Source organism: Staurois parvus, unplaced genomic scaffold, assembly GCF_062004578.1.
Source record: "Staurois parvus isolate SC_StPar_1 unplaced genomic scaffold, SC_StPar_1.0 ptg001458l, whole genome shotgun sequence".
Lineage (NCBI taxonomy): Eukaryota > Metazoa > Chordata > Amphibia > Anura > Ranidae > Staurois > Staurois parvus.
Genome location: NW_028319254.1, coordinates 169,024 through 193,910, shown reverse-complemented (window position 1 = coordinate 193,910; position 24,887 = coordinate 169,024). Strand labels below are relative to the sequence as shown.

Below are 24,887 nucleotides of genomic sequence, written 5' to 3'. Positions count from 1 at the left end.
GGGCCACTGCGGCGATCAGGGACACTGCTGGACCACTTGTGCGGCAATCAGGGACACTGCGGTGATCAGGGACACTGCTGGGCCACTGCGGTGATCAGGGACACTGCTGGACCACTTGTGCAGCAATCAGGGACAATGCTGGGTTACTTGTGCGGCAATCAGGGACACTGCTGGGCCACTTGTGTGGCGATCAGGGACACTGCTGGGCCACTGCGGCAATCAGGGACACTGCGGCAATCAGGGACACTGCTGGACCACTTGTGCGGCAATCAGGGACACTGTGGCGATCAGGAACACTGCAGGGACACTGCGGTGATCAGGGACACTGCTGGGCCACTGCGGCGATCAGGGACACTGCTGGACCACTTGTGTGGCAATCAGGGACACTGTGGTGATCAGGGACACTGCTGGGCCACTGCGGCAATCAGGGACACTTCTGGGCCACTTGTGTGGCAATCAGGGACACTGCTTGGCCACTGCGGCGATACTGCTGGGCCACTTGTGTGACAATCAGGGACACTGCTTGGCCACTGCGGCGATCAGGGACACTGCTTGGCCACTTGTGTGGCGATCAGGAACACTGTGACGATCAGGGACACTGTGGAGATCAGGAACACTGCTGGGCCACTATGTGGCGATCAGGGACACTGACAATCAGGGACACTGCTGGGCCACTTGTTGGGCGATCAGGGCCACTTGTGGGCGATCAGGGCCACTTAGGGCAATCAGGGCCACTTGGGGCAATCAGGGACACTTGTGGGGGCAATCAGGGACACTTGTGGGGGCAATCAGGGCCACTTATGGGCAAAGCCACTTGTTGGGGCAATCAGGGCCACTTGTGGGGGCAATCAGGGACACTTGTGGGGGCAATCAGGGCCACTTATGGGCAAAGCCACTTGTTGGGGCAATCAGGGCCACTTATTGGGGTGATCAGGGCCACTTTAGGGGCGATCAGGGACACTTTAGGGGCGATCAGGGACACTTTAGGGGCGATCAGGTGTCTACTACCTCCTCTTGGCTGTTTCTCCTCTCACAGACAACTCCGTGAGAGGAGAAGGAGGCGGAAGCCGCACCATGCGGCTTTTGTTTACACTTATGCTGTGTCCTTACTGGACACAGCTGATCACATGGTATGGGACCGATTTCATTGGTCCCATACCATGTCACGTAATCTACCTAGTCCGTCGGACTCGGCGATCATCGGGCTCGCGGGTGCGCGCTCTAGGAGCCGCGCACGAGCCTCAGACACAAGGTGCCGTTTAGAGACGGCAACCCGCTCCTGTAGATGTCCCGTCCTGCCGTTTATAAACAGCGGCCGGACGGGAAGTGGTTAAAATTTTAAAAAATTTTTTTTAGTATTTCTTAATTTTATATAAAATAAAATAATATTTTTGAATTCATTTGAATTTAATGTTATTTTAATTTCCTGTCCTCACCCTTATGTTTAAGGGGTAGAAAATATGAGGTTATGGATAGGAGTATGTTTTAATGTATGTGATCTCCCACTGCTTTATAAACGGCTTGGCAGAGGAAAGGAGCATCTTGAGAACGCCCTGTGGGTGGGGCAAAATGCGTTGACGTATTTCCGGCTGGCCGTCCCGGCGTCTGACATCATTTCCGGTGAGTGGAACGCACGCCGAGCGGTGCGTTCCAAGGGGTCATCTTTGCCTAGTGAATGAGGCTGCATCTGAGGTCTGTTATCCTGCTGTATACCTGGCTGTGGGGTCTCTATACAGAAATTGGAAAATCGTTTTTTTATGAAAGAAAGATCGGTTTGCTTCAATAAAATGCTGGTTAATATCTACTAAAATGTGAGTGGTCTGGTTAAAATTCTTCTGAGATTGGAATTTATAACGGTATCACGCCATGGTCTTTTTTTCTTCTTCCTGATTTTTGGTGGATTCGGTGAGAGGAGTAACCGGAGGAGGTTTCTATGTCTTAGAGGAGGCAATATTTGGAGGTTATAAAAAAGGGGGTCCAGGAGCCCTTAATATCCCTGAAAGGCGTTTTACTCACCAAATATCTGGTGAGTGCGGTTCATGTTGGTTTTGCACTGGTGGATGGTGGAGGTATTACTGGCGCGGAAGAATCCAATGAAAATACAGTTTTTTCACGGGACTGTTTTTTGAATTTGTCACTGATTTTTTTCAGAATTTTTTTAAATCACTTTAATTATTATTATTTTTTATGTGTCGCAATGTATTTTGATTAATATTATTTATGGGCTGGGTTATTTATTTATATTGCTTTGTGGATTTTGCGCTGGTTTAAGTAGAAATACGTTTTTTGGTTTTGCACCTGTGTACAGCAGCATCTCACGGGGAATAGTGTGTGGGGGGCAAGGGAGTCCTGGGCGCTGAGGTTTTTTTCTTTCAATCCTAAAGCTGGACTTGCCATAAAACACTTTGTTTGGACATTACCAGAAATTCCAGGTAAGCAAGATTGTCCAGTGCAGCTGGAGCTAGCAGAGTCCTGCAATGCTTTAGGGACATGCAGATCAGCTCCAACTGCAATGAAGAAGATTGCCGACCTGCAAAGGCTGAAGAAGGCCACAACACAGGGCACTGTCCAAGAGAAATAACATTTATTTTTATTTACAAATATAAAAAAATTAAAATTGTTGTCTGAAGTAGGCAACTACATTGGGCTGGTTTTCAGCTGGCCCCACCTCTAAAGCCTGCTCCAGCGTCCCAATGCGTTCACATACCCAGCCCATGAGGCCACAAATGGCTGGGTGGTTGAACACTGTAGAAAAAGTCAGAAAAAATGTATTAGCTGCAATAAAAAAAGGAGACACTTGCTTCCAAAACAAACAACAACAGCATGCAATACTTGTCTAACTTTGTCCATTATCCTGAAAGCACTCTATGCTGTCAACTCATAATTGGAACACAAAGATTACATTTCTTTCCTGGGAGGATTTCATGGTCCAGGGAGTGAGCTTGGAATCCTTAGGCCTAGATTAAAGTGTTTGCTCACTGACTACAAATATATCTGTGGGCAACTGCGAAAAGGGCAATCTCATCAGTAAAGACAACAGATGACTTTGGCACACCTATCTCCTCCACAGAGTTCCCAAAGACATCTATCCTAGCTTTCTATTAGCTGCAGGGAGGGGTGGGGTGGGGCCCTATACACATTATACACAGCCAGAGCACAGAGCTGAGCAAACTCTGTGAGCCTATTGGAGGCTAGTGGCCCAACTCCCTCCACACAGGTCCAGAGATTCCTATAGATCTGGCAGTGTGATTAACCAGGTGTGTCCTTGAAGGGAGGCGGTCCATCTCCCAGGAAGCTGGATGTGTCAGCTGCATCTATTAGAGTGATTCTTTAAGATGGCGGAGAGACCAGAGTGGAACAAACACTTGTTACTTGGGAAGCAGGTTTTTGCTCACTGGAGTGTCAGGTTAGTGCTTGACTATTGTGTCATATTCTTGGTTTATTGTCCTTTCTTTATTAGAAAAACACTTTAATGTACGCCTATGTAGACCAACTCAGCTGTCAGGTCTAAGTGTGAAGATTAAGCCCCTATCTGCCTGATGTGTTGTTTAGTGTGAATGTTTTATTTCTTTGGGGGGGCATCCTAAACACAGGATGAGGCCAAACAATTTAGCCAAGGGGGAGCTTAAGCCTTCTACATACGTTACATGTGCATATGTGTAAACAGTTTAGAAACTGACCTTCTGGGATGTTGGCCTCAGCATCCAGAGGGGGCTGGAGCTCCCCCATAGCAGGTGGGGCATTGGGAAGTACAACTACATGAAGAGTAACAAAAAAAAGACACCGTAAAGTTGCGAGTCCTGACATTTGACAAACACATGGATGTTAAACAGTCACATAGTACAGGCCCGGTAGTAAGTCCTAGCACTAACCAACATAGCAAAGTCCTCTTTCGGTTTGGGTTACTAAACCAGATGACCAGAAGATCTTAAGGACAAATTCATTTGGCCACTTGTTGGCACCCACACTCCAGCAAGCTGCTCATATCCTACAATGCTGACATACTCTCTGGATGTCCATTGACGATGTTTCAGATCACCTTAGGATGTAACCCAAATGTTACAGCTGACAGCCATGATAAGGAACAGTCTTCCTTGCCAGTGGTGTGGTGCCAGCATTCCAATGTTGGAGAGGCTTGCTCTTGACAAGAGGAATTGGCTCACACACATCAGCTTAGCTACGCTTACACTACAGTAATAGTGGAAACACTCATTGGTCATCCCTTGCAGCCATTCCCACTTTCCTTTCTGGGGTCTACAATAGAGTGACTTCAATCATCCCAAAGCAAAGGTCACAGGTCGGCAGCAGACCTGAAGCTTCCCAGGAAGATGTCACAAGGTCTAAGTCTTTGACAGTCTAGCTGTAAAAGGGTTCAGTCCATACAATATTCTCCTCCCCTATGCCAAAACACAAATGCCCCCTCGAGTGTTAACACATGCACACTGCAAGGTGGCATTTGTAGCTTGGAGCAGATTGGGAATCACAAACAAAAATAAGTCTGGTGCCAGGCTTACCACAATTTACCCAACACACCTCATGTGACACCCCCACACATAGACACTGTCCAAAAGCAAATACTGTAAAGTTGATCACATTCACACAAATGGGACATACCTTTGTCCTGGGGCTCAGGGGAACTCCACCTCTTCCTCCTCCTCCATCTATTCTCTCCTGGGGGCTCTGGAGTGCAGCCACTCCCTTTCTGAGTGCCAGTTAACTTGAAAAAAACACACGCAAAAGAGCTCCACATGTCAGTATAATTTGAGGCTTTGTAAACTTAAGAGTTTACTACAAACACACACACTGTTGAAACCAAGCCTTACATTCTCTCAGACTTGAAGTACAAGGTGCAGACTAACTCCAGATAAGTTTGGATAGTGTATGACCCTAGGGAGCCATGGAAGTCCAAGAAAGTCGAACGTGAAATTCTGGCTCATGAACGTCCAAATAGAAGAGGGTGCACTCATGAAAATGAACAAAGTCCAATCTTTATGTCGGATATTGTAAGGGGTTGTGGTGTTAACAGCCACTGTGCCCTTAGCTGCAACCTTTTCAAAGGTTGACACAAGGGAAAGGCCTTAACCATTGGATATTCAAAGACACACAACTCAGAACACTTCCCAAACACTAATAGCCGAGAAGCTCCTCAGAGATAGGCTCTCCCACCCCTCTGCTAGTGTATTTTGGGGGCACATATCTTGTGTTGGATGGTCATTGGAAATTTAGTCAAAAGGCCAAAGTTTCTTGCCTTCATGCATTCACAGCATGAAAACCCCACTGCTTGGCATCCTCCTCAGGCCCCCAAAATACTGACCTGCTGCCAATTATCATCCCATGCTGTGCTACAGAGCAGAAATTGGTCTCCGAAAGGTATGGATGTGTACAGGCCTACACATATTGAGCTAATAACTGCCTGGCCACTACACTAGGATCCACATTGGAAGCTGTATTCTCAAAACTGCTTGAGCATGTGTTGTAAGGAAGCAAGCAATATTACTTAAAGTATTACTAAACCCACAACAGTCCAAGCAGTGTAAATATGCAGTAAAGCATTCTTGTTATACTCGCTGTGTAACCTAAGGGGTTAATACTCTGTCTTGTGTAAGAAGGCTGTTTGATCCTGTCTTCTCTGCCCCTCGTCTTGTTGAAATGACCAACTGATAGAGACTGAATCCGTAATCACATGCACATGCTCAGTTTGCTGTGCATTGCTATACTTTTTGGGTGTTGGTTTGGGGAGGGTGCATGTGATCAGCACAGGGCCAATCAGCACTGTTCACATAGAGGGCCAGAAGATTCACATCCTCCTAGAGCAGAAAGAAAAATACTCAAAGTTTAAACCGAGCTCTGCTGAAGTCACAAGACTGCTCTAACTGCTGATGCAAAAAGGTATTTAGCTGTTTTTATGCCCTTAAATACTTGCATTGCCATGTTCTGTTTACTGCGGGAGACCAGACAGAGTGAATTCTGGGTCCAGGGAGAGCGGATATAGTTAATGCAGGGTCTGCGACGACCAGATAGAGTGAATTCTGGGTCCAGGGAGAGCGGATATAGGTAATGCAGGGTCTGCGTAGACCAGAGAGAGTGAATTCTGGGTCCAGGGAGAGCGGATATAGTTAATGCAGGGTCTGCGACGACCAGATAGAGTGAATTCTGGGTCCAGGGAGAGCGGATATAGTTAATGCAGGGTCTGCGTAGACCAGATAGAGTGAATTCTGGGTCCAGGGAGAGCGGATATAGTTAATGCAGGGTCTGCGTAGACCAGATAGAGTGAATTCTGGGTCCAGGGAGAGCGGATATAGTTAATGCAGGGTCTGCGTAGACCAGATAGAGTAAATTCTGGGTCCAGGGAGAGCGGATATAGTTAATGCAGGGTCTGCGACGACCAGACAGAGTGAATTCTGGGTCCAGGGAGAGCGGATATAGTTAATGCAGGGTCTGCGTAGACCAGATAGAGTGAATTCTGGGTCCAGGGAGAGCGGATATAGTTAATGCAGGGTCTGCGTAGACCAGACAGAGTGAATTCTGGGTCCAGGGAGAGCGGATATAGTTAATGCAGGGTCTGCGTAGACCAGACAGAGTGAATTCTGGGTCCAAGGAGAGCGGATATAGGTAATGCAGGTCTGCGTAGACCAGATAGAGTGAATTCTGGGTCCAGGGAGAGCGGATATAGTTAATGCAGGGTCTGCGTAGACCAGACAGAGTGAATTCTGGGTCCAGGGAGAGCGGATACAGTCAATACAGGGTCTGCGTAGACCAGACAGAGTGAATTCTGGGTCCAGGGAGAGCTTATATAGTTAATGCAGGGTCTGCGTAGACCAGATAGAGTGAATTCTGGGTCCAGGGAGAGCGGATATAGTTAATGCAGGGTCTGCGTAGACCAGATAGAGTGAATTCTGGGTCCAGGGAGAGCGGATATAGTTAATGCAGGGTCTGCGTAGACCAGATAGAGTGAATTCTGGGTCCAGGGAGAGCGGATATAGTTAATGCAGGGTCTGCGTAGACCAGATAGAGTGAATTCTGGGTCCAGGGAGAGCGGATATAGTTAATGCAGGGTCTGCGTAGACCAGATAGAGTGAATTCTGGGTCCAGGGAGAACGGATATAGTTAATGCAGGGTCTGCGACGACCAGATAGAGTGAATTCTGGGTCCAGGGAGAGCGGATATAGTTAATGCAGGGTCTGCGTAGACCAGATAGAGTGAATTCTGGGTCCAGGGAGAACGGATATAGTTAATGCAGGGTCTGCGTAGACCAGACAGAGTGAATTCTGGGTACAGGGAGAGCGGATATAGTCAATGCAGGGTCTGCGTAGACCAGATAGAGTGAATTCTGGGTCCAGGGAGAGCGGATACAGTCAGTGCAGGGTCTGCGTAGACCAGATAGAGTGAATTCTGGGTCCAGGGAGAGCGGATACAGTCAATGCAGGGTCTGCGTAGACCAGACAGTGAATTCTGGGTCCAGGGAGAGCGGATACAGTCAGTGCAGGGTCTGCGTAGACCAGATAGAGTGAATTCTGGGTCCAGGGAGAGCGGATACAGTTAATGCAGGGTCTGCGTAGACCAGACAGAGTGAATTCTGGGTCCAGGGAGAGCGGATATAGTTAATGCAGGGTCTGCGTAGACCAGATAGAGTGAATTCCGGGTCCAGGGAGAGCGGATATAGTTAATGCAGGGTCTGCGTAGACCAGACAGAGTGAATTCTGGGTCCAGGGAGAGCGGATATAGTTAATGCAGGGTCTGCGTAGACCAGATAGAGTGAATTCTGGGTCCAGGGAGAGCGGATATAGTTAATGCAGGGTCTGCGTAGACCAGAGTGAATTCTGGGTCCAGGGAGAGCGGATATAGTTAATGCAGGGTCTGCGTAGACCAGACAGAGTGAATTCTGGGTCCAGGGAGAGCGGATATAGTTAATGCAGGGTCTGCGTAGACCAGACAGAGTGAATTCTGGGTCCAGGGAGAGCGGATATAGTCAGTGCAGGGTCTGCGTAGACCAGACAGAGTGAATTCTGGGTACAGGGAGAGCGGATATAGTTAATGCAGGGTCTGCGTAGACCAGACAGAGTGAATTCAGGGTACAGGGAGAGCGGATATAGTCAATGCAGGGTCTGCGTAGACCAGACAGAGTGAATTCTGGGTCCAGGGAGAGCGGATATAGTCAATGCAGGGTCTGCGTAGACCAGATAGAGTGAATGCAGGCTTCGGGGTTTAGTTACACTCTAAGCCTGACATACATAGATTAAAAGGGAAGTCCAGCCCAAGATTTTTGGACTGTACCTCTCCTGTGGATTACAGAAGTGTAGTTCATTTGGCACTCCTGCGACACATTTTCAGGGGACAGCTGCATTCTATTCACTGAAGTCACACAGCATGGCCAGACTGGATCAAGATCCCGACTTTCAAGTCATGATATACTGCAGACTCTGGAGCAGCAACTGGATCAGCCTAGCCACAAATAACAAAGAGTTTTAGCCTGCCAGTGCCTCCCCCTCCACAGCACAGTAAGTGCTGGGGGGTTGAGCTGACAGAAAACATGTGATTGCAGATGTCACAGCATGCCTGATCTCCCAGAAACCCCCAACCCCTCCTGGTGCCTGTGTCCCCTCACCCACCCCTTCTCATCCTGTAGCAGCCTTTGAAGTTGGGCTGCACAGGATGAGAAGTGTCACTTCTCCCCCCCTGCTGCTTGTCACTTCCTCCCATCCTGCAAAGCCCCATGGGAGGAAGGTGACCCCCTGCGGCCATACAGCCAGGAGAGGGATAGCCTCCCACCAGGGGGTTCCGGAGCAGGGCCGCCGTCCTGTCACTGTGCGCCCCCCCGGCGGCGCTAGCATGGGTGCAAGGCTTCCCGCACCTGCACCCGCTGGAGATAAAGAGAGCAAGGCCCGTGTCAAGAGGGCGTGCCTCGTTGCCCGGGCAACGCAGCGCTGGGCTGGACATTGCCAGGGCAACAGGGAGCCGACACAGGATTCTCCCAGGTGTTTTGTCTGCTGCAAAGCTGCTGGGAGGTCTGCACTGAGGTGAGACCCCCGTAGCCACTCTGCATAATACTCTGGGGATACCAGGATTATTAGCCGCTGAACACTCTGCTAATACTCGGGGCTCAGGAGGAGTACCCGCTGCTACACTGCCTAATTGTCAAGGTCCTACCTTTTCCCAGAGGTTATGTTACTCCATGTGCTAGCATCCATCTTGGATTTCTGCTGAGCATGATGGGAATCTTTTATGCCTTCAGGTCTCTGAGGTCCATCCCCCAGAGGGGTGTGGCTGAGTACATATAAGCCTGGGATCTGCACATGCTCTTTGCACTTGTGTCTTGTGTCTTGGTCTTGCTACAGCTCTGTGTATACGCTCGTGACTCTTCTGGTATCTGACTCGGCTTGTGACTAAGACCATTCTCTGTGTTTCCCTTTGATCTGACCTTCCGTTGCTGAACCCGGCCCGTGACCTGTGATTCTCTGTCTACTGTTCTGTACTGTTTTGTCCCGTTGTTATTGACCCGGCTTGTCTGACTACGCTATTGTCATTCTCACCAGCTACACGCCATTGGCGGCGGCCATTACCGCAGCTGGGGTGTCTCGGGGGCCGCGACCTGGTCCCTGGTTGCGTCAAGTCCATCCCCACCATCAGGGGCCCTGGTGAAGGGCAGCCTGGGACTTAGACTCCGCGCCCTGAGGGACTTCAGTCTGTTGGTGGTGGTTGTCGTCAGCCAGTGCGTTACCCTGCCACTAGGCCTACCTGTCCGTTCCACAGCCCTGCCCTGACACTAATACTGTGAGGCCAGGATTGCAAGTGTTGCAGTGTGCTGTAGAAGTGGACCCTCTGCTGTGTGCTGATAAGTGTCGCCCCCTGTTGTAGGCCGCTGTGAGCCAGGAAAACCCCTGCCGGAACTGTGAGTGTTTGTGCCCCTGTTTTCCTCCCCTGTATGGAAGGGCTGTGAACTCTCCCTCCTTTCCCTTCCCTGCCTGGATTACAATTTAACAGAGACTCTAAGTTTGCCCTTCTTGGGGCCAAATTACAATTTTTTGGGGAGCCATCCCTGCTCTTCCCCTGCCCTGAGAACTTGGACGCTACCTTCATACCCAAATTGAGTGACTGTACTAATTCAAGAAAGCTTTGTGTGTTTATCATCTGCTCTGTGTGTTTGGTCCTGCCTACGCTCCATCACAGCAGAGTTACCACCCTTACAACCTAGGGGGGACAGATGAAGTATTGGACCAATGCTTCAACCACCTAGGTAAGTTGCAGTAGTGGAAACAAAAACAAGGCCGACTTAGATAAGAAACTACAGTCCGGCCAATATTAAGCAGTCAAATTAGCCTACAGCTATGGTCAGCATGATTGTACAGAAGGTAAATCACCAAACACATTGAAGGTACTTACAGTGGACCTGAGGGGGAGACCACTCCTCCCTCTGCTCTTCCTCCAGCTCACCCTCTTCCAATATGGCTGGAGCTACACAAACAACAAGAAAGAACAAAACCAACACATTGCAAACATCAAATTGACATAATGCACACAGAGAACAGGCAAGCACATCCAAGGCACTTACAGTGAGCTGGAGGTGAAGGGGCCTCCTGGAGCAGTCCAAATTCTGGAGGTGGCTGGTGGGCCTCCTCTTCCTCCAGAGAAAACCTTGCTTGAACTACACAAACAAGAAGGACAATAATAACCCCTTTGAGAGAGCCAAGGACAACAAGGAACACAGAGAACAGACAAGCACATTCAATGAACTCACAGTGTGCCTCAGAAGAGGTATCCTCCTCCTCTTCCTCTTCCAACATGGCTGGTGCTACATAAACAACAAGATAGAACAGAACACATTGCAGACATCAAAGTTACATAATGCACAGAGAGAATAGGCAAGCACACCCACAGTGAGCTGGAGGTGAGGGAGTCTCCGGCAGAACAGGCGACCATGGAGACAATGGTGGTGGTGATGGTGATGGTGGTGGTGGTGATTGTGGTGGTGGTGATGGTGGTGGTGATGATGGTGGTGGTGGTGGTGATGGTGGTGGTGGTGCCGCTGCTGCTGCCTCCTCCTCCTCCTCCACTGGAGGCAACCTTGCTGGTACTACACAAACAAGAAAGAACAACAACAACAACCCCTTTGAGAGAGCCAAGGACAACAAGGAACACAGAGAACAGACAAGCACATTCAATGCACTTACAGTGAGCCTGAGAGGATGTGCCCTCCTCCTCCTCATCCCCCTCTTCCAACATAGCTGGTGTTACATAAACAACAAGATAGAACACAACAAACACATTGCACATATCAAAGTTACATAATGCACACAGAGCACAGCCATTCACATTCAAGGCACTTACGGTGGCCCTCCTCTTCACTCTCTTGTTCTACAAAAAGAATAACACAGAATCGGAACATTACTAACCTAAAAACATGGCAGAAGATTTCTCATAAACATGTGTGCCAAAGCTAGGGCCACAGGGCTGAATGACAACTGTCCATTTCCTGGTGTCAGGCCACACATACAGGCACAATTGCGTTCGTGTCCCTAATTTGTTGTGTTTTGACTTTGGATGTACATCCACTGGGGAAGACTGCATCCTTTTCCACAACTTTGTCCACTGCACTACAGCAGATAGCAAGTCATGGTAGGAGGATGATTTGTTAAGCTTGTTGATCATGTATTTGCTATGGAATGACATGATCACAATGTCAATTTAGATATTAGGAACTCTTGGAAGTCCTAATGGGATTGGACCACACTTATCACATGGTATTTGGACCAATCACAGCACCCTGGTCAATATGATTGGCTGCAGACTATATATACCAGATCACCAAAAAGGCCACATGGCAGTAATGTAAGCAAGTGAGGACAATTTTAAAAATTTCCATTACAATGATTCTCAATGTACGGACAAGGCAAGATTATGAAATTGCTCCATCCACAAAACTAACCCAAACCCCCCTGTTATGATCCGCCAGGTGGTGCCTCAGGCTGCCAACTGACAGACCTACTCAGAGCGTGGGGTCTAAGCCCGGGCTGTGCTTTCACCAGAGCCCCTGATGGTGGGGATGGACTTGAAACAGTCCCGGGCCAGGTCACGACCTCCGAGCAGGCCCGCCAGTGGCTGAGGAGACCTTTGGGGACAGGTACCGGGAGAGCCAGATATGAAGAGGATGGCGGCCCCAGCAGGGTAGTAACGGATAGTGGGCCCGTGAGGGTAAGCGGGGTACAGAATCGGTAGGCGAGAGTAGTCGGGTCACACGCAGGGTCAGCAGGGAAGTCAATCCGTAGAATGGTCAGGGCAATCCGGGTCAAACGCAGGAGCAGGCAGAATAGTCAGGACAATCCGGGTCAAACGCAGGAGCAGGCAGAGTAGTCAGGACAATCCGGGTCAAACGCAGGAGCAGGCAGAATAGTCAGGGTCAATCAGGGTCACAAGATAGGTGCAGGAACTCAGGATCACAGGAAGACCTTGCGGCAATCTGTGACAGTGCAGGGCATCTTTAAATAGTGCGCCCTGCACTGTCATTGGCCGGCTAGGACGCGCCCCCGGCTGTCATTGGACGCCTGAGGCGCGCCCGCGGCTCCTACTGCGCATGCGCGGCGTCCTGTCAGCCGCGGCTCGCCGGGACCTAGTGCCTGTGTCCCGGCGCGATCTGCCGCCACTGCGCATGCGTGAGGGACGGAGCCGCGATCGCGGACCATGGAGCCGCGGTCCCTGACATTGCCCCCCCCCCCAATGGGCACCCTCCGGGAGCCCCACTGATCTCTCCACCGCGGGTGAGCACGAAAAAACTCCCGGATGAGCCTGGGCGCGTGGACGTTCTGGGCGGGTTCCCATGAGTTCTCCTCAGGGCCATACCCCTTCCATTTTATCAGGAACTGTGTCTGGCCCCCCCTCCTTCGGCAACTGAGGATAGTCTCCACTTCAAATTCCTCCTGGTCACCTATAGTGACTGCCTCGGGAGGTCTGGATTCACGGTCCGGGAAGGGATCCGGTCTGGATGGCTTCAGGAGAGATACATGGAAGACAGGATGTATCTTGAAGGTCTGCGGAAGCTCGAGCTCGTAGGCCACCTCGTTAACTACTCGCTTTACCGGAAAGGGGCCGATGAACTTGGGTCCCAGCTTCCTTGAAGGACATAGCATCTTCAAGTTGGTTGTTGCTAGCCAAACCTGATCCCCTGGTTGAAGCAGTAATTCTCCTCTTCTCTTTCTGTCGAATGCCCTCTTACTGTCCTCTTGGGCTTTAGCGATGGCTTCCTGAATTGTCTTGTTATTGACAGAAAAGAAGTTCAAGATGTCTTGAGATGCTGGTACCGGATTCTCAGGCATCAGATCAGGGAGGAATGTGGGATGATACCCATAATTGGAAAAGAACGGGGATTGACCCGTGGCTGAGTGACTCGAGTTGTTGTACGCGAATTCCGCGGAAGGCAGCAACGACAGCCAGTCGTCCTGAAGGTAGGATGTGTAGCACCGTAAGTACTGTTCCAGCGTCTGGTTTGTTCTCTCAGTTTGGCCGTTGGTCTGTGGATGGTAGGCGGATGAAAGCGACAGCTTGATTCCCAGCGATTTACATAAGGCGTTCCAGAACCTGGAGGTGAATTGGACCCCCCGATCTGATACTATATCTTCGGGAACACCATGAAGCCTAACCACTTCCTTGATGAAGATCCGTGCCGTTTCCGGTGCTGATGGGGTCTTCTCCAGGGGCACGAAATGTGCCATCTTTGAGAAGCGGTCGACGATCACCATTATTGCAGTGTAGCCCTGGGATGGTGGAAGTTCGACCACGAAATCCATGGCTATCATTTGCCAGGCCCGCTTGGGTATGGGTAATGGACGTAACAATCCCCATGCCCTGCTCCTGGAGGGCTTGTTCCTTTGACAGGTGGAACACGTTCGGACGTACTGCTCACAATCCTTGATCATGTCTGGCCACCAGAACGAGCGCCGTAGCAGATCCAGAGTCTTCGTTACCCCGAAGTGGCCCGCCATAGGATGGTCGTGGCAGTGCCCTAGGACCAGGGTTCGCACTTCTTCTGGGACCATGATCCGGTCTTCCTTCCAAATTAGCCCACCGTGGCTCTGGAGGGGTGATTCAGACGGAACTGGTAGTCCTACAGAAGCATCAAGAAGCCGGGAGCGAAGTTCCGTTTGTAGAGCGAGGAAACTCCCAGAAGGTAAGATGGTGTCAGGTAGCACAGCGTTGTCGGGGTCCTCAAACATGCGGGACAGAGCGTCTGGTTTAGTGTTCTTAGTACCGGGTCGGTACGTTATATGGAATGGGAATCGAGAGAAGAAAAGCGCCCATCTCGCTTGGCGAGGTCTCAGTCGTTTTGCCGTTTTCAAATATTCAAGGTTTTTGTGATCTGTGAATATTAGGATTGGGTGTGTGGCTCCTTCCAGTAAATACCTCCATTCTTCAAGAGCAGTTTTAATGGCCAGGAGTTCCCGATCTCCAATGTCGTAGTTGCGTTCCGCTGGAGTCAACTTCCTGGAGAAGAACGCCACAGGGTGCGGAAGTTCCTTGGTACCATTCCTTTGGGACAAGACCGCCCCTACAGCATTTTCGGAGGCGTCCACTTCCAACACATATGGGAGAGAAGCATCTGGATGGCAGAGAATGGGAGCAGAGGTGAACAATTCTTTGAGCTTTTCGAAGGCTGTCTGCGCTTCGGGAGTCCACTTAAAGCGGACCCCTTGTTTCGTCAGTTGCGTGATCGGGGAGACCAGACCGGAGAAGTTCCTAATAAACTTCCTGTAAAAGTTGGAAAAACCGATGAAACGCTGTACCCCCTTTTTGTCGGCGGGTATTGGCCAATCTAAGATCGCCGTGACTTTCTGGGGATCCATCGCGACCCCCGCGGAAGAGAGAACCAGTCCCAAGAATGTGGTTTCGTGCTGTTCGAAACAGCACTTTTCTGCCTTTGCGTATAGCCCGTGTTGACGCAACCGTTCTAATACCCGTATCACGTGACCCCGATGAACCTCCAGTGAAGGGGAAAAAATTAAGATGTCATCCAAATAAACCACCACAAAAATATCAAGAAGGTCACGAAAAACATCATTGATAAAGTGCTGAAAGGTCGCCGGTGCATTACAGAGCCCGAACGGCATCACCAAGTACTCGTAGTGACCGAATCTCGTACGGAACGCCGTCTTCCACTCATCCCCCTCCCTGATACGGACAAGGTTATAGGCCCCCCGCAGGTCTAATTTAGTGAATATCGTTGCCGATCTCAATCTCTGGAGGAGCTCGGGGACTAGGGGTAAAGGATAACGATTCTTTACCGTTATTTTGTTCAGGTCACGGTAGTCTATGCAGGGCCGTAACGATTTGTCCTTCTTCTCTACGAAGAATAACCCGGCCCCGGCTGGGGATGTGGATGGACGAATAAATCCCTTCCGAAGGTTCTCATCAATGTATTCCCTCAGTACTCCTGATTCTGCTTCGGACAAGGGAAAGATACGGCCGAATGAGATTTCAGATCCGGGTAGGAGGTCTATGGGGCAGTCGTAGGAACGGTGCGGAGGGAGAACGTCAGCTCCTCGCTTACTAAAGACGTCTAAGAAGTCATGGTAGGCCGGGGGAATAACCTGGGATAGATCGGTGTCACCATCCAAGCACAGGAGGAACCGGGGAACCACGGATCCTGTGACGTGGCAGTGACTTAAACAATAGGGTGAGCAAAATTGAACTGTTCCCTTTTCCCAGTCAATCTGGGGGTTATGGGCCCTCAGCCAAGGGAGGCCCAGAATGACTGGAAAAAGGGGGGATGCGATGGCATCCAAACGGAGGAACTCCTGGTGATGGTCTGCCATTGTGGTGAAAATGGGTGGTGTCTCCTGGTCCACCACCCCTGATTTTATACGAGACCCATCTGCCAAGAAGATGTTGAACCCCCTTTCTTTGGTCTGGAGAGGGATTTTTTGCCGGTGGGCAAAAGTCAGATCGATGAAGCAACTACAGGCTCCTGAGTCAACGATTGCGGTCACCGACAATGTTCCTCCGGGGAGCTGTAAAGACACAGGAATGGCCAGGTAACTCGACTGATCATCCCTTCCTGCGGGTAGAGTAAAAGAAACGGGCGTGGACTTACTCATTTTAGCAGGACAGGAGCGCACCTGATGACCAGCTTCCCCGCAGTACAGACATAGGTTCTGTGATAGTCTCCTTTGACGTTCCTCGACCGATAAGTGAGAACGGGCCAATCCCAGCTGCATGGGTTCCGGGTTGTCCCGTTTCCGTGCTTCGCGGATGGTTCCCTGGGGTTGGAGCTGTATCTCTGGAAGGAATCCATGCCACCCTTTGACCCTGACTGCTCCTTTCCAGCCGACGTTCCCTTAGTCTACGGTCAATTTGAATGGCCAACTCAATCAGTTTTTCCAGGGAGTCAGGTAGGCCTACTCGCGCTAGTTCGTCCTTGAGAGGCTCAGACAGCCCGATGCGGAACTGGTGACATAAGGCCGCATCGTTCCATCTGGTGTCGCCCATGCAACGCCTAAAATCGGACGCGTATTCTTCGGCTGTCCGGCGGCCCTGCCGCAGGGAGTATAGAGTCGCTTCAGCGGAAGCAGCTCGCTGAGGGTCGTCATACAAGACGGCCATGGCCCGAAAGAACTCGGTCACGGAGTCAAGATGGGGGTCGTGCTTCTCCATCAGACGGTGAGCCCAATCCTGGGGCTCATCCTGAAGGAGGGAGACTATAAACCCCACCTTGACGGTCTCAGTGGTGAACGTGCGGGGTTGTAAGTCAAAGTATAGGGTGCAGGCGTTCCGGAAGGCTCGGAAGCGGCTCCGATCACCACGGAATCGTTCCGGCAGAGGAACGCGGGGTTCAGGAGCTAGGGATCTGGCAACCGCTCCGGATACCGGGTTAGCGGGAGGTCCTGCAGGTGGAGGACTCTGAGCAGGGGGAGTCAGGGGGGCTATTGACTCCATGCGGTCCTCCAGTCGGGCGCAGCGACTGTGGAAGTTCTGAAAAGCCTGGGTCAAGGTGGCCAGGTGCTGACAAATATCCTCTAGGGACGCCGGTCCACTTCCTGGCTCTGTCATGGCCGCAAGGTACTGTTATGATCCGCCAGGTGGTGCCTCAGGCTGCCAACTGACAGACCTACTCAGAGCGTGGGGTCTAAGCCCGGGCTGTGCTTTCACCAGAGCCCCTGATGGTGGGGATGGACTTGAAACAGTCCCGGGCCAGGTCACGACCTCCGAGCAGGCCCGCCAGTGGCTGAGGAGACCCTTGGGGACAGGTACCGGGAGAGCCAGATATGAAGAGGATGGCGGCCCCAGCAGGGTAGTAACGGATCGTGGGCCCGTGAGGGTAAGCAGGGTACAGAATCGGTAGGCGAGAGTAGTCGGGTCACACGCAGGGTCAGCAGGGAAGTCAATCCGTAGAATGGTCAGGGCAATCCGGGTCAAACGCAGGAGCAGGCAGAATAGTCAGGACAATCCGGGTCAAACGCAGGAGCAGGCAGAGTAGTCAGGACAATCCGGGTCAAACGCAGGAGCAGGCAGAATAGTCAGGGTCAATCAGGGTCACAAGATAGGTGCAGGAACTCAGGATCACAGGAAGACCTTGCGGCAATCTGTGACAGTGCAGGGCATCTTTAAATAGTGAGCCCTGCACTGTCATTGGCCGGCTAGGACGCGCCCCCGGCTGTCATTGGACACCTGAGGCGCGCCCGCGGCTCCTACTGCGCATGCGCGGCGTCCTGTCAGCCGCGGCTCGCCGGGACCTAGTGCCTGTGTCCCAGCGCGATCCGTCGCCACTGCGCATGCGCGAGGGACGGAGCCGCAATCGCGGACCATGGAGCCGTGGTCCCTGACACTGCTGCTAGACTCATACACCTTACCAACCGATCAGCGACTGCGCTAGACTCATACACCTTACCTACCGATCAGAGACTGCCGCTAGACTCATACACCTTACCAACTGATCAGCGACTGCTGCCCCTCTTTGCCAATCCCTCCACTGGCTTCCACTAACCTAATGTATAAAATTCAAAATACTAACCACAGCTTACAAAGCCATCCACAACACTGCCCCGGCTACATCACCAACCTCATCCACAGATACTGCCCAAATCGCTCACTCTGCTCCTCCCATGATATCCTCTTCTCTAGCTCCCTCATCACCTCCTCCCATGTTCTCCTCCAGAGCCTCTCCCATCCTCTGGAACTCCCTACCACAGCATGTCTGGTCAGCCCCCACCCTGTCTGCCTTTAGGTGATCTTTGAAAACTCACTGCTTCAGGGAAGCCTACCCCACCCCCACCTAAGAACTGTACTTGAATCACCTCCACCAGATCATCCCCCACAGCTATCACCTTTTGTATCCCCTCCCCCTTCCTTCATATTGTAAGCTCCATGAGCCGGACCCCCTATTCCTTCTGTACTGAAATGTATTGTAATTGTACCGCCCCCCTTATATTGTACAGCGCTGCGCAGACTGTTGGTGCCATAAATCCTGTATAATAATAATAATAATAGGATTCTCTGATTCTGGATGGAGGGAAATTGGGGGGAGGAGCTGTGAGGTCAGTGTGATGTCATAGGATTCTCTGATTCTGGATGGAGGGACATTGGGAGGAGGAGCTCTGAGGTCAGTGTGATGTCATAGGATTCTCTGACTCTGCGTGGAGGGACATTGGGAGGAGGGACTGTGAGGTCAGTGTGATGTCATAGGATTCTCTGACTCTGGGTGGAGGGACATTGGGAGGAGGAGCTGTGAGGTCAGTGTGATGTCATAGGATTATCTGACTCTGGATGGAGGGACATTGGGAGGAGGAGCTGTGAGGTCAGTGTGATGTCATAGGATTATCTGATTCTGGATGGAGGGACATTGGGAGGAGGAGCTCTGAGGTCAGTGTGATGTCATAGAACATATAGACTCTGGATGGGGGAATCGCTTCAATTTTATTCTCTAATCCCGCTGGCTGAACGATAAAACTGAACCATGTAGGCCAGCTTTGGGAGCAAATATATTATCTTTACTAGGAAAACGCATTGACTCCTGGTAAATTCAGAACAAATAGTGTATTTATATTTGTGTATACGTTGACCAGTTCTCACCTCTAGCTGCACCCATTTTATAACTGTAGTCTGTTTCCTGAGAAACATCCCCCCTATTCATGTGATCGTTATCAGCTTCTAATTGGGGCGGAGCTGAATGTTTATTTGAGCATCTCCCTATAAATTTAGATCAGCTCATGGGGGGAGACCACTGATGGGGGGCACAGTCACTGATGGGGGGAGATCACTGATGAGGGGCACAGTCACTGATGGGGGGAGATCACTGATGAGGGGCACAGTCACTGATGGGGGGAGATCACTGATGAGGGGCACAGTCACTGATGGGGTGCTGCATTGCGTGAGTGCTGCGTTGATGGAGTGCTAAGACGAAGCAGTTAAACACAGCAGTTGAACTAAAGCAGGAGAACTCAAGCAGCAGGAAGACACAACAGCAAGAAACTCTACTGCATGCTGGACAGACCAAGTAAACACCCCGGGAAACATCTCTTACCTGCCTGAGTCCCACTTCGTCTCCCATGTTACTTTCCTCACCCTTCTTCTCTTAACCTCTGGGGATATTATCACTCCAGAGGGGACACAACCCCTGCTCCTGAGGGAATGCCGCCACCACCCCCACCCCCGTTGGTACCCTCACCAGCCACTCCAGAGGTCCTGCCATCGCCCAGGAGGAGTACTGGGGGCCCTGTCCCCTGCGGCCTACCACTGCCTCTAAGCCTTGCTACTGCCCAACGCCCAAACCAGGACCCCGCCTTCCGCACCAGTGAGAGGGGAGCTTCCACCACCGCCTCCCCTACCTACAGCCGCCACCGTGAGAGGAGAAGCAGCAACCACCCCCACCGGCACCAAGAGGGCTGGCCACCACTACCAGATCTTCTTCCTTGCTCCCCACTGTGTACCAAACAACTGTGCCCCTGCCACCGCACAGCCCCGAGCCCCATCCAATCCAGGAGAGGCGAGCCTGCCACGCGTCCTCCTGCACCCACTGACGCCGGGCCCTACAACACCTACGATCGCCAGACCCTACCGCTTCCACAGACGCTGGGCCCCTTAGCACCCTCAGTCGCTGGACCGCAGCATCCACATGCACTGACCCACAACACCCACTGACGCCAGGCCCTACTGCACCTACCAACACCTAGCCCACTCCACCTCCATACGCCAGGCCTTCAGCACCTCCACTCATACCAACCCCCAGCTCAACTTGACCTAATGACTTGAACCCTTGTTGAAAGCCACCACAATGAGAGACCCCTCTGCACCCCAGACTGTCGCCACTCAAGTGCTCCTGGAAACCATCCATCCACACCTGATCCCCTCTCCCTTCTCCCCTAAACTTCAGCCACCAGAAGACACATCGATGAGATAGTCCAGCGGGCAGAGGCGTATCGACAACCAAGCCTCCCACCACTCCTATCCGCCCTCCTGGGCACCTCCCTAAAATGCCTCTTCCACTCCTTCTCATTTTACTCTCCTCCGTTCCCAAAATCCATTCACTATATCCCTCCGCTCCTCCCAAACAATTGTATATTGTGTCCTCACTGCTTCCTTCACCCCTCCACGGCACCCACCACCTTCTCCTAATACTCCACTCTCCCACTGACCCGAACACCTCCACTAGTAGTTTCTCACGCTCCTGCACATCCCGCTCCCATGCCACCTTTCTTACCCTTCTCCTCCTCCTAACCGCCGGGGACATCTCCCCGAATCCTGGCCCTCCACCACCTCCCTCCCTCACCCACACAACACCCTCCCGCCTCCACGTCCTGCCGCAACTTAGTATCTGTCCCCCTGCTCCCTAAAATCTCCCCCCCGTTTTCATATGCACTCCTGAACGTCCAATCAGTGTGCAACAAGCTTACCGCCATCCACGACCTCTTTGTTTCCCGCTCCCTCAACCTCCTAGCGATCACAGAAACCTGGATCCAGCCCACTGACTCTACCTCCCCTGCTGCACTCTCCTACGGAGGTCTCACCTGGACCCACTCACCCAGGCCCAACGGTCGTAAAGGTGGTGGGGTTGGCCTGCTCCTGTCACCGCAGAGCACCTTCCGAGTCCTCCCAAACCCCCCCTCCCTATCCTTCTCCTCCTTCGAGGCCCACTGCGTCCGACTATTCTCCCCAACCCCCCTGAAGATTGCTGTGATATACCGGCCTCCTGGATCCATACCCCGCTTCCTGGATGACTTTTCCTGTTGGCTACCCTTCTTCCTCTCCTCTGAGCTACCCACCATCATTCTTGGGGATTTCAACATCCCTGTCAACCTCAACAACCCGGACACATCCCATCTCCTCCACTTAACCTCCTCCTTTGCACTTGCACAGTGCATACAATCCACCACCCACTCCGACGGTAATATCCTTGATTTTGTCTTCTCCAACCGCTGCGCTCCCCACAACCTCACTAACACCCCCTTCCCTCTCTCTGACCACAACCTGATTACCTTCTCTATCTCCTCATCCTCCAACGCCTACCCCTCCAAATGTCACACTACTACCAGCCGTAACCTCCGCAACCTTAACCCTGCCCCCCTCCACTCTGCAGCTGATCAACTCCATGACCGCATCCTCCCCCTGTCCTGCCCCAACTTGGCTATGACTGCCTACAACAACGCGCTGTCAGCAGCCCTTGACTCACTAGCGCCTTTAACCACACGCAACATCAGACCCCGACCGCTCCAGCCCTGGCAGACTGATCACACCAAAACCCTCAAACGACACATTCGTGCCCTGGAGCGACTATGGTGCAAAACCAAATCCCAACAAGCCTTCACCCGCTACAAATCTGCCTTCCACACCTACACCTCCTCCCTCCACGCAGCCAAACAAGCCTACTTCCTGACCCTCATCAAGGCCCTCTCCTCCAATCCTCGCTGACTCTTCTCCACCTTCAACTCTCTACTCTCTCCACCCCCACCCAGCACCTCACTCACCGCCCTTAAGATTGCTAATCATTTCAAAAACAAGATTGACACAATTCGCAAGGACATTGCCGCAACTCACACGCCTTCTCAACCCGTCCCCTCTCACACAGCTACCCCCTCATCCCCCCTCTCCCTCGACATAACCCGCAGGGACTTCATCACTGCTCAAACTCCCCCCAACCCCGTTCCCCCTCACTCAGCTACCCCCTCATCACCCCTCTCCCATGGCCCCACCACTGCTCTGACCCCCACTTCCACCCCACCCTACATTCCTCATACTGAAGTCCCCTCAACACTCCGCACCTTTGACCTTACTACCATCGAGGAAGTCTCCAAGATCCTCTCTGATGCCCAACTCACCACCTGACCCCTCGACCCTATCCCCTTACAACTCCTACGACCTCCCTCCCCCTCCATCCTACGCTCCCTCACCCACATCTTCAATCTCTCCCTCTCCTCCGGCACTTTCCCCTCAACTCTGAAGCATGCACACATCACCCCCATACATTTAAAAGCCCTCCCTGGACCCCAATGACCCGAACAACCTCAGACCCATCTCCCTGCTCCCATTTATATCCAAACTCCTCGAGCACCTAGTCTACACCCGCCTAAGCTCTCACCTCAACGACAACAACCTCCTCGATCCCCTACAGTCCGGCTTCCGTCCCCTACACTCCACCGAAACTGCCTTACTCAAACTCTCCAACGACCTGCTAACCGCCAAAGCTAATGGCCACTACTCAGTGCTCCTACTCCTTGACCTCTCTGTGGCCTTGAACACAGTAGACCACCCCCTCCTCCTCAAAAAACTACACTCCCTCGGCCTCAGAGATTCTGCTCTCTCCTGGCTCTCATCCTACCTGTCACAACGCTCTTTCAGCGTTCCCTATAATGCTACCACCTCCCCCTCACTCCCCCTCTCTGTTGGGGTCCCTCAAGGCTCCATCCTCGGACCCCTTCTCTTCTCCATCTACACCTCCTCCCTTGGCCAACTCATACACTCTCACGGCTTCAACTACCACCTCTATGCCAACGACACACAAATCTATCTCTCAACCCCCCACCTCACCCCCTCGGTCTCCGCCCGAATCACTCACCTACTCAGCGACATATCAGACTGGATGTCGCTCCACTTCCTTAAACTGAACCTCTCCAAAACCGAGTTTCTTGTCTTCCCCCCAGCCCGGACACCACCCCCCATTGATTTCTCCATCACATCCAACAATGCCACCATCAAACTCCACCTCCGCAACATCGCCAAAATCCGCACGTTCCTAACCCCAGAAACCACTAAACAGCTCATTCACTCCCTCATCATATCACGACTCGACTACTGCAACTCCCTCCTCACTGGCCTGCCTCGCCGCTGGCTATCCCCGCTTCAGTCCATCCTGAATACGGCTGCCAGACTCATTCACCTTACCAACCGCTCCATCTCCGCCACCCCCCTCTGCCAATCCTTCCACTGGCTTCCGATTGCCCAACGGATCAAATTCAAAATCCTAACACTGACGTACAAAGCCGTCCACCATACTGCCCCGAACTACATCACCGACCTAATATCCAAGTACCGCCCAACACGCACACTCCGCTCCTCACAAGACCTCCTTCTCTCTAGTTCCCTGGTCTCCTCCTCCCATGCCCGCCTCCAGGACTTCTCCAGGGTGTCACCCATCCTCTGGAACTCCGTGCCCCAACCCATCAGATTATCACCTACTCTCCTCTCCTTTAGACGCACCCTGAAAACCCATCTCTTCAGGGAAGCCTACCCCGCCCCCTGCTAACTTGCTAACCTCCTCCACTCTTCCTACCACTCCATCCCCCACAGCTATCTCCTCCTGTGCCACCACCCCCTCCCTCCTAGATTGTAAGCTCCAAAGAGCAGGGCCCTTGATCCCCTCATGTTTTGCATTGTATTGGTATTGGTATTGTTCTGTCACATGTTCTGTTCCCCTCTGTAATGTACAGCGCTGAGCGAACTATTGGCGCTTTATAAATACTGTATAATAATCAACTCATCCCCCTGAACGGGTGAATCTACATATTACCTCCTCTGCAGCCAGATGCAGTAAGGTCACCTTGTACCACATGGAATGTCCTGTCTGTACCTGACATCACTTCCTGTCTGTACCTGACATCACTTCCTGTCTGTCTTCCATAGAGACTTCCTGTCTGGGTAGAAGTGAGATCCCCACCTTGTGGAGCTCAGAGGAACTGCAGCCCCGAGAAGCGTCTGGTAGTGTGACCCCGGCCTTGTGCTGGGTGTGTATGGACTGTAGATCCTTATAGAGGGGTCACCTCCACTCCCACCAAGGGGGACAGAAATATATGACTCCTCGGGGGAGGGGTTTTGGCCCCTTTGATTTTGCAGTAACATTGATGGCAGATTTAGTCCTGTAGAACATCTGGTATATGGATACAAAGCCCCCCAGCTGGGAGTAAAGGGTGGAAATGGCTGGTGACCCCCAGATTTGGGCAATGATGTCATCACTATAAATGGATAAAACCCGCGCTATGTGTAACAACTCCAAACCTACAAAAACCTTCTAGCGGACTGCTGCTGTAACAAAGGGAAGGATTCCCTGTCATCTAGAAGAGCATTATGTGTCACAGCGCTGTCCTATTGTGTGTGCACAGAAATCATCACAAATACACTACAAATATGTGGAGACATTCAGAGATAAAGAGCTCGGGGCTCCAAATCCTATTCTCTGCACATCCACTGCTTCCACTTTACACCCACTTCATTGGTCTTATGGGGTTTATCAATAAATGAAGGAAACTGAACCGTGTGCAAATCCATCCACAACATAAAGTGCTTTGTGCTCAAGATGCTGCTCCCTGCAGATCCACTGCTTCCACTTTACACCCACTTCATTCATCTCATCAGATTTGCTGCTATAGGAAATCATCTCAAATCCTGTGCAAATCCATGGAGACAGACAATATTGT

At 51.7% G+C, this 24,887-nt stretch overlaps 1 protein-coding gene across 4 annotated transcripts; it reads right to left on the bottom strand.

Annotated features, from left to right (window-relative positions):
• Positions 1-2,567: 2,567 nt before the first annotated feature.
• On the bottom strand, positions 2,568-24,056 carry LOC149435869 (uncharacterized). 4 transcript variants are annotated; one of them, XM_089662352.1, is made up of 10 exons: positions 23,984-24,044; positions 11,326-11,352; positions 11,169-11,222; positions 10,874-11,071; positions 10,736-10,789; positions 10,550-10,642; positions 10,381-10,452; positions 4,615-4,717; positions 3,681-3,755; positions 2,568-2,745 (listed from the first exon to the last, which is right to left on the bottom strand). In XM_089662352.1, exons 1-10 carry the CDS (start codon positions 24,023-24,025, stop codon positions 2,612-2,614), a joined length of 852 nt encoding a protein of 283 aa, XP_089518478.1. In that variant the 5' UTR covers positions 24,026-24,044; the 3' UTR covers positions 2,568-2,611. The 4 variants fall into 4 exon arrangements, with proteins under 4 accessions (XP_089518478.1, XP_089518480.1, XP_089518479.1 ...); XM_089662354.1 differs by lacking the exon at positions 10,874-11,071 and having other exon boundaries at positions 23,984-24,040; XM_089662353.1 differs by lacking the exon at positions 11,169-11,222 and having other exon boundaries at positions 23,984-24,040.
• Between the last annotated feature and the right edge of the window lie 831 nt (positions 24,057-24,887).

Bases quoted from the DNA above. Each gene is read 5' to 3' on its own strand.
- LOC149435869 (XM_089662352.1), bottom strand. From the start codon at position 24,025: ATGTGGTACAAGGTGACCTTACTGCATCTGGCTGCAGAGGAG. The intron at 11,223-11,325 runs GTAAGTGCCTTG...ATGTAACACCAG, and splicing joins GAGTGAAGAGGAGGGCCACC to CTATGTTGGAAGAGGGGGAT. The intron at 2,746-3,680 runs GTCAGTTTCTAA...CTTTTTCTACAG, and splicing joins TGAGGCCAACATCCCAGAAG to TGTTCAACCACCCAGCCATT.